We start from the raw sequence: 15,289 nt of genomic DNA on the forward strand, positions 1-15,289 counted from the left end.
TTTCAAAAGACATTTGATACAGTGCCATTCAACAAACTTGTGAGCAAAATTCTAGTTCATGGAATAAAAGGGAAAGTAGGCAATTGAATAACAAATTGGCTGAATGACAGGAAAGAGAGAGCAGTGATAAATGGTTGTTTTTCAGATTGGAGGAAGGCTTGAGTTGGAGGTTTGCAGGATTCAGTGCTGGGATTCTTCTTCTTCCTGATATATATTAATGACTTAGACTGTGGTGTTCAGGGCATGTTTTCAAAATTTGCAGATGATAGAGAGAACGCAAACATTGTCAACTGTTATGAAGATAATCTTGAACTTCAAAAGGACAAAGATTTACTGGTGCATTGGACAGTCAAGTAACAAATGAGGGTCAATGCAGAGACATACGAGGTGACTGATTTTGGCAGGAAGGAACTCGAAGGAGATGCAGGAATGAAGGAACCTCAGTGTACAAGTACATAAGTCATTGAAAATGGCAAGACATGTTGAGAGAGCAGTTAATGAAGCACAAAGTATCTTAGACTTTATTAATGGGTGCATTGAATATAAGAGTAGGGAGGTTATAATGAACTTGTGCAAGAAACTAGTTAGGCGCGTCTGGAGATCGTGTCCAGTTCTGGGTGCCATATTTGAGGAAGTATGTGAAGGATTGGCGAGAGTACAGAGGAGATTCACAAGAATGACTCCAAGGATAAAGAGCTGTAGCTATGAGAATAGATTGGAGAGGTTAGGATTGTTTACCTTGGAGAAAAGAAGGCCAAGCAGAGACTTAATAGAAATATTCAGAATCCTCAGGGATAGTAGAAACAGGATAGATAGTGGGAAACTGTTCTCCCCAAGGGAAATATAGAAAATAAGTGCAGGGGGAGACCATTTGACCCTCCAAGCCTGCATCACAATTCAATATGATCATGGTCGATCATGCATTTTCAGTATCCCACTCCCACTTTCCATACCCTTTGATCCCTTTAACCAATGTGTTAACTGCAGTAAGACATCCTTACTTTGCTACGCAAATCCTCTTGCTATGAAGGCCAGCATGCCATTAGCTTTCCTCACTGTCGGCTGTACCTACATGTCAACCTTCAGCAACTGCTTCACCATGACACCCAGGTCACATTGCACTTCCCCTTTTCCTAAACTCCCACCATTCAAAGAATAATCTTCCTTCCTGTTTTTGCCACCAAAGTGGACAACCACACATTAAGAACTAGAGGACACAGAAGAAAATTGTCAAAAGAAGTAGAAATGATGCAAGGAAAATGTTTGTCACTAAAAGACTGATTGGAATTTGGAACAAACTTCGTGAGAGGGTGGCGGATGTAGGTTTGATAGAGGTATTCAAAAGGGAATTGGATTGCTATCAAAAAGAAAGAATGTGCAAATTACAGGTGAGACAAGGGTGTGGGTACAGGTAGAATAGTCTTTCAGAAAACCAGTGCAGACCAGACAGGATGAATGAGCTCCTTCTGCAGTTTGAAAGTTCTGTGATTAATTGCTATTGTAGCCCAAGAAAATGTGATTTGGCCTTTTTAGTTTTTTTGATTGACTGTGGCTACAAACAGTCAGCAAAATCAGAGTACAATTTTGCCAATTTAGGAGCATGAAATTTGAGCCCATCAAGTGAAATCTGACAGCGCAACACATCTGTGAAAGATACCAAAATCTACAAATATTTATATTAGGCAATATTTATTTTGAGGTAACAAAAATGATTGACAAGGGAAGGGCCATAGATGTTATGAGAACATAAGAACATAAGAAATAGGAGCAGGAGTAGGCCATCCAGCCCTTCGAGCCTGCCCCGCCATTCAATAAGATCATGGCTGATCTGTCGTGGCTCAGTTCCACATTCCCGCCCTCTCCCCATAACCCTTAATCCCCTCACTTATCAAAAACCCATCAACCCGCGTCTTAAAAATATTTAGTGAGGCAGCCTCCACCACCTCAACGGGCAGAGAATTCCAGAGATTCACCACCCTTTGAGTGAAGAAGTTCCTCCTCAAATCCGTTCTAAACCGACCCCCCTTTATCTTGAGGCTGTGCCCCCTAGTCCTACTGTCCTTTCTGAGCAGGAAGAGCCTCTCCACCTCTATCCTATCCATCCCATTCATCATCTTATATGTCTCAATGAGATCTCCCCTCATTCTTCTAAACTCTAACGAGTACAAGCCTAGTTTATTCAGCCTCTCCTCATAGCTCAACCCCTTCAACTCCGGTATCAATCTACATGGACTTTAGTAAAACATTTGACAAGGTCTCTCATGGCAGGCTGATGCAAAGGTTAAAGCACATGGGATCAAGGGTGAACCAACTAGATGGATTCAGAACTGGCTTGGCCATAGAAGACAGAGGGTAGCGATGGAAGGATGTTTTTCTGAATGGAAGTCTGTAACTAGTGGCGTCCCACAGGGATCAATGCTAGGACCTCTGTTGTTTGTAATATATATAAATGACTTGGGAGAAAACGTAACTGGCCTGATTAACAAGTTTGCAGATAATACTAAGATTTTTGGAGTTGCAGATAGTGATGAAGATTGCCAGAGAATACAGCAGGATGTAGATAGGCTGGAAAATTGGGCTGAGAGCAGATGGAATTTAATCCAGACAAAGCAAGATGATGCATTCTGGTAGGTCCAATTCAGCTGGAAGCTATAAAATAAACAGCAGAACCATCAGGAGCATATGAGAGATCGGAGAGTACAGGTTCACAGATCCTTAAAGGTGGCAGCACAGGTGTAAAAGGTGGTGAAGAAAGCATACAGCATGCTTTTCTTCAATGGTGAGGGCATCCAGCATAAAAATTGGCAAATTATGTTACAGTTATATAAAACGTTGGTTAGGATAGACACATGACAGGTGGGGAATAGAAGGTTACAGGTGATTGATCTAGATAGGACAACATGATCGGCTCAGGCTTGATGGGCTGAAGGGCCTGTTCCTGTGCTGTACTATTTCTTGTTTAGTTAAAGTCAGATACAGAATGGATGAGATAGTAAGTAAATTCCTTTCTTCAACACACCTAAGGAGTACTCTAGTTGAGTTCACATGGCATCCTATCTCCTACAATAGACATCTTTAAATATTGATTGTGGCCAATTGCTCGAACTTTCTTACAATTGATCCACATCCACTGAAAGCAGAATTGCAAGTGCTCAAACGAACCACACATAGGACCTTCTCACTAGAGACAAGAGTCAGTCCATGTTTGAATTAAATTCATGTCCCAGAGATGAAAGGCCAACACAGCAATCCCATCTACCATCCAGGTTATCTCAACCCATTAATGTTTGCAACTATGCAGCAGCCGACTCATGCTGTGCATTATCCACAGTACCAGTCTCCAAGACTAGTCTGTCGCACTAGCTCCAATTAATTATGCAAATCCTCTGGATCACACACAGATCCCTACTCCTCCTTGCCTTATCTTATTCTTCAGGCATGATTGTAAATGATGGCAGCTTGTAGATTGCAAGGCAGGCATCAAATACACTGCAGGAAAATATAAATATTACTTATGACCTATATCCTCAAAATGCTAAGAATGGACGCCAGCGTGTACTTCTATTTATATAAATTACTTTGCAGGTGTACAAGAAATGCAGTGTTGCTTTATTGCTGAAAATGAATAAACACTTGAAATTTTCTTCTTGGTAAAACTTAGATTAGTTTATTTTCTTCTAATTAGGTCCCCATGGCTAATTCTCTGTAGTCGAATTAGTAAATCTGGAATAAAGTATATAACAACATTCAGATTTGTTTGTGAGACCAATGGTGCCTAGAGAATTCACTCAGACTTCAGTTGCATTTGCATGCCCTCAGAAATGGCATCAAACTGTGTCTGAGACAAATTATAATTAATGTTTCTGAATTATTAAATAGGAATTTCCTTTTGAAATAAGTTGACTGTCAAGCTTTTTTTTTAAATCAAGCTGTGATGCAGACAAATGTCATTGGATTTGGTTAAATGATAACTTCAAGAAACGTACCTTTTCCCTGGCCCTGCTAAGATCTGAAGTGAGGATGTCAACGTTCTCTTGCAGAATGGTGCACAGTTCGGGCCAGGAGAATTTCGCCAGCATGCCATTTGGTTGCTTCATGACTACACAGCCTGCTATTAGTCGCTGATACAAACTGTGAAGGAAGGTCAGTTTTTCCTGCGAGAGAAATACCCGTGCATTAGAAATGATCCAAAAGTGCTGCCAGCAAAAGAGAAGCCATCAATATAATAAAAACGTCAAATTAAAGTATTGAACTTTCCTTCCAGTAAATATTTGGTGTTATCATCATGCATAGAGGATGACAGAAACAAGTGAACCTGACATGAGAACAAACCAGCCATCAGAAATTCTGTCTGCAGAATGCAAGTGCACAACAATTTGTATTTCCATCAGTGTTCTCTATAATTTACTACCACAAAGAAGTTATTGCCTAATACCACTGCAAATTTTCAGTCACCCTGCCCAGAGCAAGTAATCAGACCAATGATCAGGGCATTTTCATTGAATAAATCAATAAGCAGTATTTGGACAGTTCAAAAAATATACATTTTCTGTGTAAGAAACTCATATACAGATAGTAGGCTTTTTTGCAAACTGCTACTAAAAATATCCAGGGTTAAACTATAATGTCTATATTTGTTAGAAATCCTCAGGTTCAATATAACCATTAACTTTACTACCACCTAACAAACTACAAAGGGTCATAATAATAAGACTGAAAACTTCTATATTGAATTAATAGTTGACATCAAATTCTGTCCAATCTTGCAGTTTGGCAATATTTAGCATTAGTAATGTTTGACCAGCACATGGTGACTCGGAGAACAAATGTTAAAAACTGTAAACCAAATAAAAAATACACTATGCTAAAGAAATCTAAGACTGAATGTCTTACTGAAAAGAAATGGCTGTTAAAGCATGCATGTGTGCAACATGGTTTGTGCTCAGAAGACTTTCACAAACTACTGAAGCTCCACTTGCAACCTTTATCTCTGAATCTGTATTATCTGAATCCCAATAAACAATCTGTAACTTTTTGGACTCTGAAATGACAGTGTGACCAGAACTACTTTACAATGTCCTTCGCCCCTCAGTGTTTAACCTTTTAACTCTGGGTTTCTTGCACTGCCTTGGAAATCTCATGTAATAACAAATTAAGATTTGAAAGAGTATTAGTTTAGTCCACTAACGTTAATTTCACTGGAAGTTTAGAACTGACTTGAAAACATTAATACAATACTTATTTTCAAATTGAAGTTTGCCTGTTCTACAGATTTCTTGTAGAAATACTAGTTTAGCATTCCCTTTCTCCACAAATTTCTGTCAGAGAAGAAATGAAGTAAAATCACGTGAGTGAATACACATCTTGGGATCAGAAATAAAACAAGAAGATTCATAATCTGAAAGCTTGATTGAAGAAAGGAAAGGAAAAGGAAGGAAAATACATTTGGAAGCTCTTGAAGACTTAAGAGTACACTTTAGAAAATATAATCCAGCATAAATTAGTGAGCATCATTAGCTATGAATCTAACATTTTCCCTCCTTTGGAATTACGCTCAGTCACCATGCATGTGCTTAAAGAGTGCTGTGCTTTCATGCTGCTAATTGATAGATTCTATCCATTGTCACTTTAATGACCTCTTCCTTCGGCTATTCATCTTTCCACTTTCATTCTGATTGGGCTCACAATCAAAATGTCATAACCTATCTTTTCTTTCTAAAGACACTGGCAGGCCAGCTACATACTTGTTCTGGTTGCAGTTTGAGTGGAAGTTCATTAACCACTCTGTTTCTCTCTCTTCAAATGCCAAATCATCTGAGCTTTTCCAATGTTTTGCTTTTATTTTGGATTTCCATCTTCCACAGTATTTCATTTTTATGCATTTCCAGCATTTTCTAATCTGATTTCCAGCATTTGCAGTTTGTTACTTTTAGTTTACACACTATTGTTGGTGCATTTTAGCTTAATCCCAATTTTGGAATTCATCACTTTCAATCCAAAAATCAGATGCTCATTCCATAATGAATAATACTCTTTTTCAAATGAAACTTACTTTCATCTTACTATAGGGTGCAAAATTCACCCAGGAACTAACGAGTTCTATCTTGAGAAAATATAGCCAGAATTACATTCTTCATTACCACCAAGGGATTACCACTCAATGCACACAGAGACAACTTAAGTGACTTCTACAAAAAAACTTCTGCATTTATGATCATCGTTATTGAAATAAATGTTAAAATGTACATCAATAATTTAATGTCTGAGTTACTTATAGAATGTAGCATCAAGAATAATCTATCTTACAAGTGCGCATCATCTCAATTTCAGATGGATAAAGCCCTCATTAATATCAACTTATGCTTGCTTGTGAAATGCACGGGGTATCACATTAATTTTTGGCACTGTATTTCTATTCCTAGTATTCCATATTTGACTTTAATTAGCCAGTTGAGCTGGACAATTAAATATGATATGTCTTCCAGAAAAAAATCATTTAAGTCTCAATGGCTGCACTATTACAAATGCCAATATTCATTAAGTAGGCACTCTTTTCTCTCTCTCTCTTCTCTCCCCCACCACCCCCCAACCTCCTTCAGTACATCTGTCAAGTAGTGATTTGTTCTGAAGACCTTAACTTCTGGCTCCAAAATTTGTACACAATTTTTGATCCAAATTAATATTCAATTGCATTTATTGTGAAGGGATAGCATTATAATGCTTTGTTGCTAGGCCAGAAGTGTTACAGTATGCTGATGGCCTGGATTACAATAAACAGCGAGTAGTCTCAATGAACTATATTTAATATCATTGTGGAGTCAAATGTTGCCTGAGCAGACTTTCACAATAAGCACAGTGCAAACTGTTATTTACCCATAACCAAAAATAGGAATAACTCAGTCTTAAAAGTAGACCTGCATAAGTAAACAATTGGTGGATTTTTTATTTAAAAAAGATATATGCACATACATACAAGAAAGAAACTGCAAGTTCCAAACATTTATGATCAATCAATACAAATATTTAACATAAAGAACAATAATAATTGCACAGCTACCTCAGAAAGATCCTCAGCTCAACGTGAAGATGAACGTATAATATTCTTATGCACCTTTTGGTGGGCATGGAAAAACTGCATAAACATTGGCATTGACAGAAAAGTAGTTCCAGATTTTGAAGCCAAATACTCCTTTAAAAATGTTTCTAACTGTCACTTCAGGTGGCAGTCAAAACCATCAAATGATCATTTTTCAGCATCACACCTGGCAGAAAAGAGGCAGTGGTACATTGTATATACTGGGAAAATGAATTATCAGCTTGTCCACGTCTATGGTAAGACCACCCTCTTCTTCTTCAGGACCTATCACATGGAGCCCAAACTGGCATTTTTAAAATAAAGTTTGCAAAGAAATGGATCATCCCATTGAAAAAAAAAGTGGACAGAAAATCCAGAGTAAAACAATAAACATTTGGAAAAGGAAGACTTAATATTGCATCAGAAGGCAGAGGAATAGGACTGATCGGAAAGCTCTTTAAGAAAGGTCCGTAGATGTGACCGCACGAGAGAGGGTGCAGGAGAGATTCACCAGGATGCTGCCCGGGCTGGAGCGTTTCAGCTATGAAGGGAAGCTGGTTAGGCTGGGATTGTTTTCCTTAGTGCAGAGAAGGCTAAGGGGGTACCCGACTGAGGTGTACAAAAATATGAAGACTATAGATAGAGGAGATAGAATGAGACTGAGCCTCATGTTTCCAAATTTGCTACAGAGGGTTGAGGCTCACCAAAGTAGTCAGGAGACAAATCATGATTCATGTCTGTTGCTGTCTGATTTAGCACTGGTCTTCCTGTGATAAGCACAACTGACATTTCCATGGAAACAGGTTGAACGGAACTGCATGAAGAGAGACCTGTCATTGGTTTTGGCTGATAGCACACCAGACAGGGAAGTTATACCACTCCACAAGGATTAGGAAACCCCTGAAAGACCTTATTATTTAAATTCATGCACTAAATGTTTAATTATCTTGGCCTGTATAAATGAGGTATTGATGTATGTATAAAAGGACTTAGAGGGGAAGGTCCATTCAAGAATCAATCTGCAGAGTGACCCCAGGAACCACATCACCCAGGGAACCAATCAGGGAGCAGAGTGGGTGGCCTCGTAATGAGCGGTCTTCTGTACTCAGTCATCCCAGGAGCTGATTGTAGCCATAAAGCTGCAAGCCTTTGTATGGTTTTACCCGTAAATAAACAAGTTATGTCTTCGCTAAACTGGTGAATGAGCATCTTTGCAGCAAATAAACCCAATTTGAGATTTGTCCTTTTTAAAAAAAGGTGACAAAGAAAATGTTGATATCTTAATATGTAGTGTGGAATGGTTTTGAGATGGCTTTGAATTTATAATAGAGGTTGAACGGGAACTAAGTATGATATCTACTTTATCTAATCAAAACACGTTTCCCTTTTCTATGTTACACAGCACGAAAGACTATTGCATATGTTGTCATATGTTGGGTTCTTGCGCTGACCAAGCCAAATGCAAATGCTGGAAATAATATAAATGTTCTATTGCAAGATTTCTTGCCCATTTATGTTATCAAACTACCGGTTTCCTTGCCTTAATTAGTGTTTGATGTTCCAATCACTAAGTTTTTTTTCCCATTAGACTAATGTTTAAGTTAAAGAAAGAATGGGCCTCATTTGCCAGTGACCACATTTCAGATTTTCTGAAAGCAATATCAAAATGTTACATAAATCTGTGAAGAGAAATTATAGCCAGTAGCCCCATGAGCATTATTTGTTTCACTGTGTGGTAGAAATCTGGGTGGAGGGTAGGGTTTGATGGTTCCTACTTCTTAGGGCAGAACTTATTGGTCACTCCACATTGACCTGAGCACTGACCTGCTTTCCGGTGTCAGCCTCGTTCTATGTGCACCAAGTGAGATTCCCATTTTCGTGAAGCAGCCCACAATGAAAGCAAGGAAATTCTAGTGGTACTGCAGTGGAAGGACTGTCCAAGCAAAACCAGAGGTGGGTAATCACAGAAGGGGGCAATGAGACACCAGTCGGTCTCCAAGATACCTTTCAGAAGCACCTACTAAGAAAGCTAATGCACATACACAGTCCCCACTAAATCACTACAAAAATAGAATGGATAGGGACAGTAAATATACTAATAGGAAGATAAAACACTGGGCAATTTGCTTTCCTCCTGCAGTAAATACCAGCACAACACATACAGAGGTATGTAAACCTATGCTGCAATAACCAAATGTTCACGTTACATGACAAGGACAGACAGCATCATCTCCGTACACTGTAATATCTGTAGTTTTAAACATATAAATCCTAAATATAAGATAATGAGGTCCATAGTTTCCTTTAAAGCTAACCGCTATTCCTTTAGCCCTACAAATGCAGTTTATCACAGAACGTTTATAGTGCAGAAGGAGACCATTCCATCCATTGAGTCTGCACTAGCAGGCTCAATGCTATCTTACTGCATCAATTTATAGTTGTTTTTCCATTCATCAGTATCTTAAGTCTGGCCACAGTGCCAATCCTAAACTATTATGACACACGTCGATGTTACATAATTAAACATCTTTATTGTATAGTGTTTTACTCTCAGTTCTGCAAAAATCAAAGATGCATTTTCTAATTAACCAGAGCTATTAATCACCAATTTAGTGTTGCAGTACTGCTCAAGAAACTTCACAGACTATACCTTTTGACAATGAACAACGGTTTACTCTATATTTCATTTCTGATCTGTATATTCATGTATGAAGATGCAATTCGCAATACAGACTGTCCATGACTCTGGAAACCATGGGGCAGCCCTTTCCCATTGTGCAACATGTCCCTCTAGTTTTGACTCCCCTACTTTTGGGAAAGGTTTTTGACTAGCTACCTTGTGTGTGCCCCTCATTATTTTATAGGCCCCTATAAGTTCACTCCTCAGCCTCCTACGCTCCAGGGAAAACATCCCAGTCTATCCAGCCTCTCTCTATAATTCAAACCATCAAGTCCCGGTAGCATCCTAATAAATCATTTTTGCACTCTTTCTAGTTTAATAATATCCTTTCTATAATAGGGTACAGTACACAATATTCCACATGTGACCTTGCTTATATCTTGTACAACTTCAGTAAGGTGTCCCAACTCCTGTACTCAATGTTTCTGACCAATGAAATTAAGCATGTCGAATGCCTTCTTCACCACTCTATCCACATGTGACTCCACTTCCAAGGAGTTATGAACCTGTACTCCTAAATCTTTGTTCTTTAACTCTCCTAATGCCCTACCATTAACTGAGTCGGTCCTGCTCCGATTCGATCTACCAAATGCATCACCTTGCATTTATCTAAATTAACCTCCATCTGCCGTTCATCGGCCCACTGGCCCAATTGATCAAGATTCCTTGGTAATCCTAGATAATCTTCTTCACTGTCCACCAAGCCATCAATCTTGGTGTCATCTGCAAACTTACTAACATGTCTCTTATATTAATGATTTAGATGGGAGGTTAAGTAACAACTGACCCTGAGGCACACCACTGGTCTCAGGTCTCCAGTTTGAAAAACAACCCTCTACAACCACCCTCTGGCTTCTGTTGTCAAGTCAATTTTGTATTCAATTGTCTTCCTCACCCGGGTTCATGTGAGATTTAATTGTATGCAACAACCTACCATGCGGTACCTTATCAAAGGCCTTGTTAAATTCCATGTAAACAATGTCAATTGCATTGCCCTATCTATCTTCTTGGTTCCCCCTTCAAAAAACTCAATCAAATTCATGAGACACGATTTTTCACTCACACAGCCATGCTGACTGTCCCTAATCAGTCTGTGCCTCTCTAAATGCTTATAGATTCTATCTCTCAGAATACCTCCTAACAACTTACCCACTATAGACATTAGGCTCACTGGTCTGTAGTTCCCAGGCTTTTCCCTGCAGACCTTCTTAAACAAAGGCACAACATGTAGCACAGTGGTTAGCACTGCTGCTTCACAGCTCCAAGGACCTGGATTCAATTCCCAGCTTGGGTCACTGTCCGTATGGATTTTGCACATTCTCTTGGTGGCTGCATGAGTTTTCTCCGGGTGCTTCGGTTTCCTCCCACAGTCCAAAGATGTGCGGATTGGGTTGATTGACCATGCTAAAATCGCCCCTTAGTGTCCTGAAATGCGTAGGTTAAAAGGATTAGTGAGTAAAATATGTAGGGATATGGGGGTAGGGTCTGGGTGGGATTGTGGTCGGTGCAGACTCGATGGGCCAAATGGTCTCTTTCTGCACTGCAGGGTTTCTATGATTTCTATGATTTGCTACCTTCCAATCTGCAGGCACCTTACCTGTGGCTGTCGATAATTTGAATATCTCTGCTAGGGGACCCACAATTTCCTCCCTAGCCCCCCACAAAGTCCTGGGATACATTTCATCAGGACATAGAGTCATAGAGGTTTACAGCATGGAAACAGGCCCTTCAGCCCAACTTGTCCATGCCGCTTTTTTTTAAAATCCCTAAGCTAATCCCAATTGCCCACATTCGGCCCATATCCCTCTATACCCATTGTACCCATGTAACTATCTAAATGCTTTTTAAAAGACAAAATTGTACCTGCCTCTACTACTTCCTCTGGCAGCTTATTCCAGACACTCACCACCCTCTGTGTAAAAACATTTCCCCTCTGGATACTTTTGTATCTCTCTCCTCTTACCTTAAACCTATGCTCTCTAGTTTTAGACTCCACTACCTTTGGGAAAAGATATTGACTATCTAGCTGATCTGTGCCCTTCATTATTTTATAGACCTCTGTAAGATTACCCCTCAGTCTCCTACGCTCCAGAGAAACAAATCCCAGTCTATCCAGCCTCTCCTTATAACTCAATCCATCAAGTCCCGGTAGTATCCTAGTAAATCTTATCTGCACTCTTCCTAGTTTAATAATATCCTTTCTATAATAGAGTGACCAGAATTGCACACAGTATTCCAAGTGTGGCCTTACCAATGTCTTGTACAACTTCAACAAGACATTCCAACCCCTGTAATCAATGTTCTGACCAATGAAATCAAGCATGCTGAATGCCTTCCTCACCATCTGTGACTCTACTTTCAAGGAGCTATGAACATCTACCCCTAGATCTCTTTGTTCCATAACTCTCCCCAACGCCCTACCATTAACTGAGTAAGTCGTGCCCTGTTTCAATCTCCAAAATGCATCACCTCACATTTGTCTAAATTAAACTCCATCTGTCATTCGTAAGCCCACTGGCCCAATTGATCAAGATCCCATTGCAATTGGAGATAACTTTCTTCACTATCCACTACGCCACCGATCTTAGTGTCATCTGCAAACTTACTAACCATGCCTCCTACATTCTCATCCAAATCATTAATACAAATGACAAATAACAGTGAGCCCAGTACTGATCCTGGAGGCATATTGCTGGTCACAGGCCTCCAGTTTGAAAAATAATTCTCTACAACCACCTTCTGGCTTCTGTCGAGGAGCCAATTTTGTATCCATTTAGATACCTCACCCTTGATCCCGTGAGATTTAACTGGAAATCAACTGTTATACTGGAAATCAACTGTTACATGTGTTGATGTTTTTCTCTTTTACTCCGCAGGTGCGTCAGCCCACCTTGTTGTCTAATGAGGGACATGCACATGGTGGGTCGTGCGTGGGCTGCTCTTGGATGTTTTGAGAGTAGCCTAGTACTACACGCTGTTTGTGTATGCTTAAAACTGGACCAGCAGATGGGCACCACAACAGCTCAGTGACTATCACTGTTAGCTGTGCAGATACATGGATTTGGGCCAGTGTCTGTGGGAGTTTGCGCATTCTCCCTGTGGTTGCGTGGGTTTCCTCTGGGTGCTCCGGTTTCCTCCCACACCCCAAAGATGTGCTCTTAGGCTGATTGGTGTAACAAATTGTCCCTAAATTATTCTCCCCTTAATCTGGTTTCCTATGGGGGTACCATAAGCATAGACATGGGTCAAGAGTGGAGGAGGAAAAACACATTGTTAAGATGGCGGCGTGGGCTCGTTGGGCCGAAGGGCCCGTTTCCCATGCTGTGTTGTTCTTTGTTATGCAACAACCTACCAAGCAGTACCTTGTCAAAGGCCTTGCTAAAGTCCATTTAGACAACATCAACTGCACTGCCCTCATCTATCTTCTTGGTTACCCTTTCATAAAACTCAATCAAATTTGTGAGACATTATTTTCCACTCACAAAGCCATGCTAATTGCCCTTAATCAGTACTTGCGTCTCTAAATACCTGTAGATCCTGTCTCTCAAAATACCTTCCAACAATTTACCCACCACAGATGTGAGGCTCACTGGCCTGTAGTTCCCAGGCTTTTCCCTGCAGCCCTTTCTAAACAAAAGCACAACATTTGCCACTCTCCAACCTTCAAGCATCTTACCCGTGACTATTGATGTTTCAAGTATCTCGGCTAGGGGCCTGCAATTTCCTCCCTAGCCTCCCACAATGTCCTGGGATACGCTTCATCAGGTCCTGGGGATTTATCTACCTTGACGCACTTTAAGATTCCCAGCACTTCCTTCTCTGTAATATGTACATTCCTCAAAACATCACTACTTATTTCCCCAAGTTCCCTAACATCCATGCTTTTCTCAACTGTAAACACTGATGAGAAATATTCATTTAGGATTTCACCCACCTCTTGTGGATCCGCACATAGGTAACCTTGTTGATCCTTAAGAGGCCCTACTCTCTCCCTTGTTACTCTTTTGCCCTTTACATATTTGTAGAAGCTCTTTGGATTCTCCTTTGTCTTATCTGCCAAAACAATCTCATGTCCCCTTTTTGCCCTTCTGATTTCCCTCTTAACTCTACTTCTACACCCGCTATACTCTTCAAGCGATTCACTTGATCCCAGCTGCCTATGCATGTCATGTGCCTCTTTCTTCTTCTTGACCAGGGCCTCAATATCCCGAGTCATCCAGGGTTCCCTAGACTTGCTCTTCACTCTAAGAGGAATGTGTTTACCCTGAATCATGGTTAACATACTTTTGAAAGCCTCTCAGTTACCAGACATCCCTTTGCCTTCTCACAGACTCCCCCAATTAACTTTTGAAAGTTCCTGCTTGATATCATCAAAATTGGCCTTGCCCCAATTTAGAATTTTAACTCTTAGACCAGACCTAGGTCCTGGAGACTTATTAACCTGATGCGCTTTAAGACTTCCAGCACTTCCTTCTCTGTGATATGTAACCTCCTCAAGACATCACTATTTATTTCCCAAAGTTACCTAACATCCACATCTTTCCCAACAGTAAATACCAATTGAAAAATATTCATTTAGGATGTCACCCATCTTTTGTGGATCTGCAAATAGTTGACCTTATTGATCTCGTTCTCATTGAATGGTGGAGCAAACTCGATGGGCTGAATAGCCTATTTCTGCTCCTACATCTTGTAGTCTTAAACGATTGGATATAGAAAAAAAAGTTTCAATGGCTGAAAAAAGAAACTTGTGAAAGATTCTAATTGTAATTCTGTCATTTTGAAAGGGAATTGCTCATTTGGAGAGCTGGTGCTGACACAATGGGCCAAATGGCCTCCTTCTGCACTGTATCAATTCTGTAATTCTGAAACAGACTGATATGCATTTCTGGTAATCTAGCCATTGTTCAGCTATGTTTCCTACATGACAACAATGACTACACTATCTCAAAGTACTTCAGTTTGTTTATTAGTTTAGGTTTACATTAACACTGCAATGAAGTTACTGCAAAAATCCTCTAGTCACATTCCGTTGCCTGTTCAGGTATATTAAGGGAGACTTTAGCATGGCCAATGCACTTAACTAGCACTTCTTTGAGATGTTGTACAGCCAATAGGTGGTCACAATAAGTGTTCTATCAGTACAAGTTCTTTTTTTCTTTTAGAATTTCAAAAAGTAGCCATTTCTAAAACATAGTTTTTTTGTTTAATATTTATTCATTGAATTTAAATTTCACCGGCTGTCATGGCATGATTTGAACTCAAGACCCCAGAGCAATAGTCTGGGCTTCTGGATTACAAGTACAGTCATATTACCAATACCGACCACCTCCCCATGTTATCAACCACTCCACTTTTGGTTCAATATATGCGACAAAATTCTCCCCAGTTTTATATTTATTGTAAAACTCAGCATTTATTGTTCTCAAAAACATTAAACTTTAAGTGGTGACAACATTCACAAGTATTAATCAGAAAATATTAAGGCAGATGTTTAAGTGCACTTTATATCCACAAAATCCAGATTAAGAGTA

At 39.8% G+C, this 15,289-nt stretch overlaps 1 protein-coding gene across 3 annotated transcripts in view; it reads right to left on the minus strand.

Moving 5' to 3' along the window:
* Window positions 1-15,289, minus strand: part of ccdc171 (coiled-coil domain containing 171) — a 218,560-nt gene that overhangs the window by 120,983 nt on the left and 82,288 nt on the right. For all 3 annotated transcript variants that reach the window (XM_080188307.1, XM_080188306.1, XM_080188308.1), the window contains exon 14: window positions 3,987-4,154. In XM_080188307.1, the coding sequence (XP_080044433.1) occupies window positions 3,987-4,154 (168 nt within the window). The remainder of the gene's footprint in view (window positions 1-3,986; window positions 4,155-15,289) is intronic.

The sequence above is a fragment of the Carcharhinus amblyrhynchos genome, chromosome 5 (genome assembly GCF_965287045.1).
Source record: "Carcharhinus amblyrhynchos chromosome 5, sCarAmb.v2.hapA, whole genome shotgun sequence".
NCBI classification, from domain to species: Eukaryota; Metazoa; Chordata; class Chondrichthyes; order Carcharhiniformes; family Carcharhinidae; genus Carcharhinus; species Carcharhinus amblyrhynchos.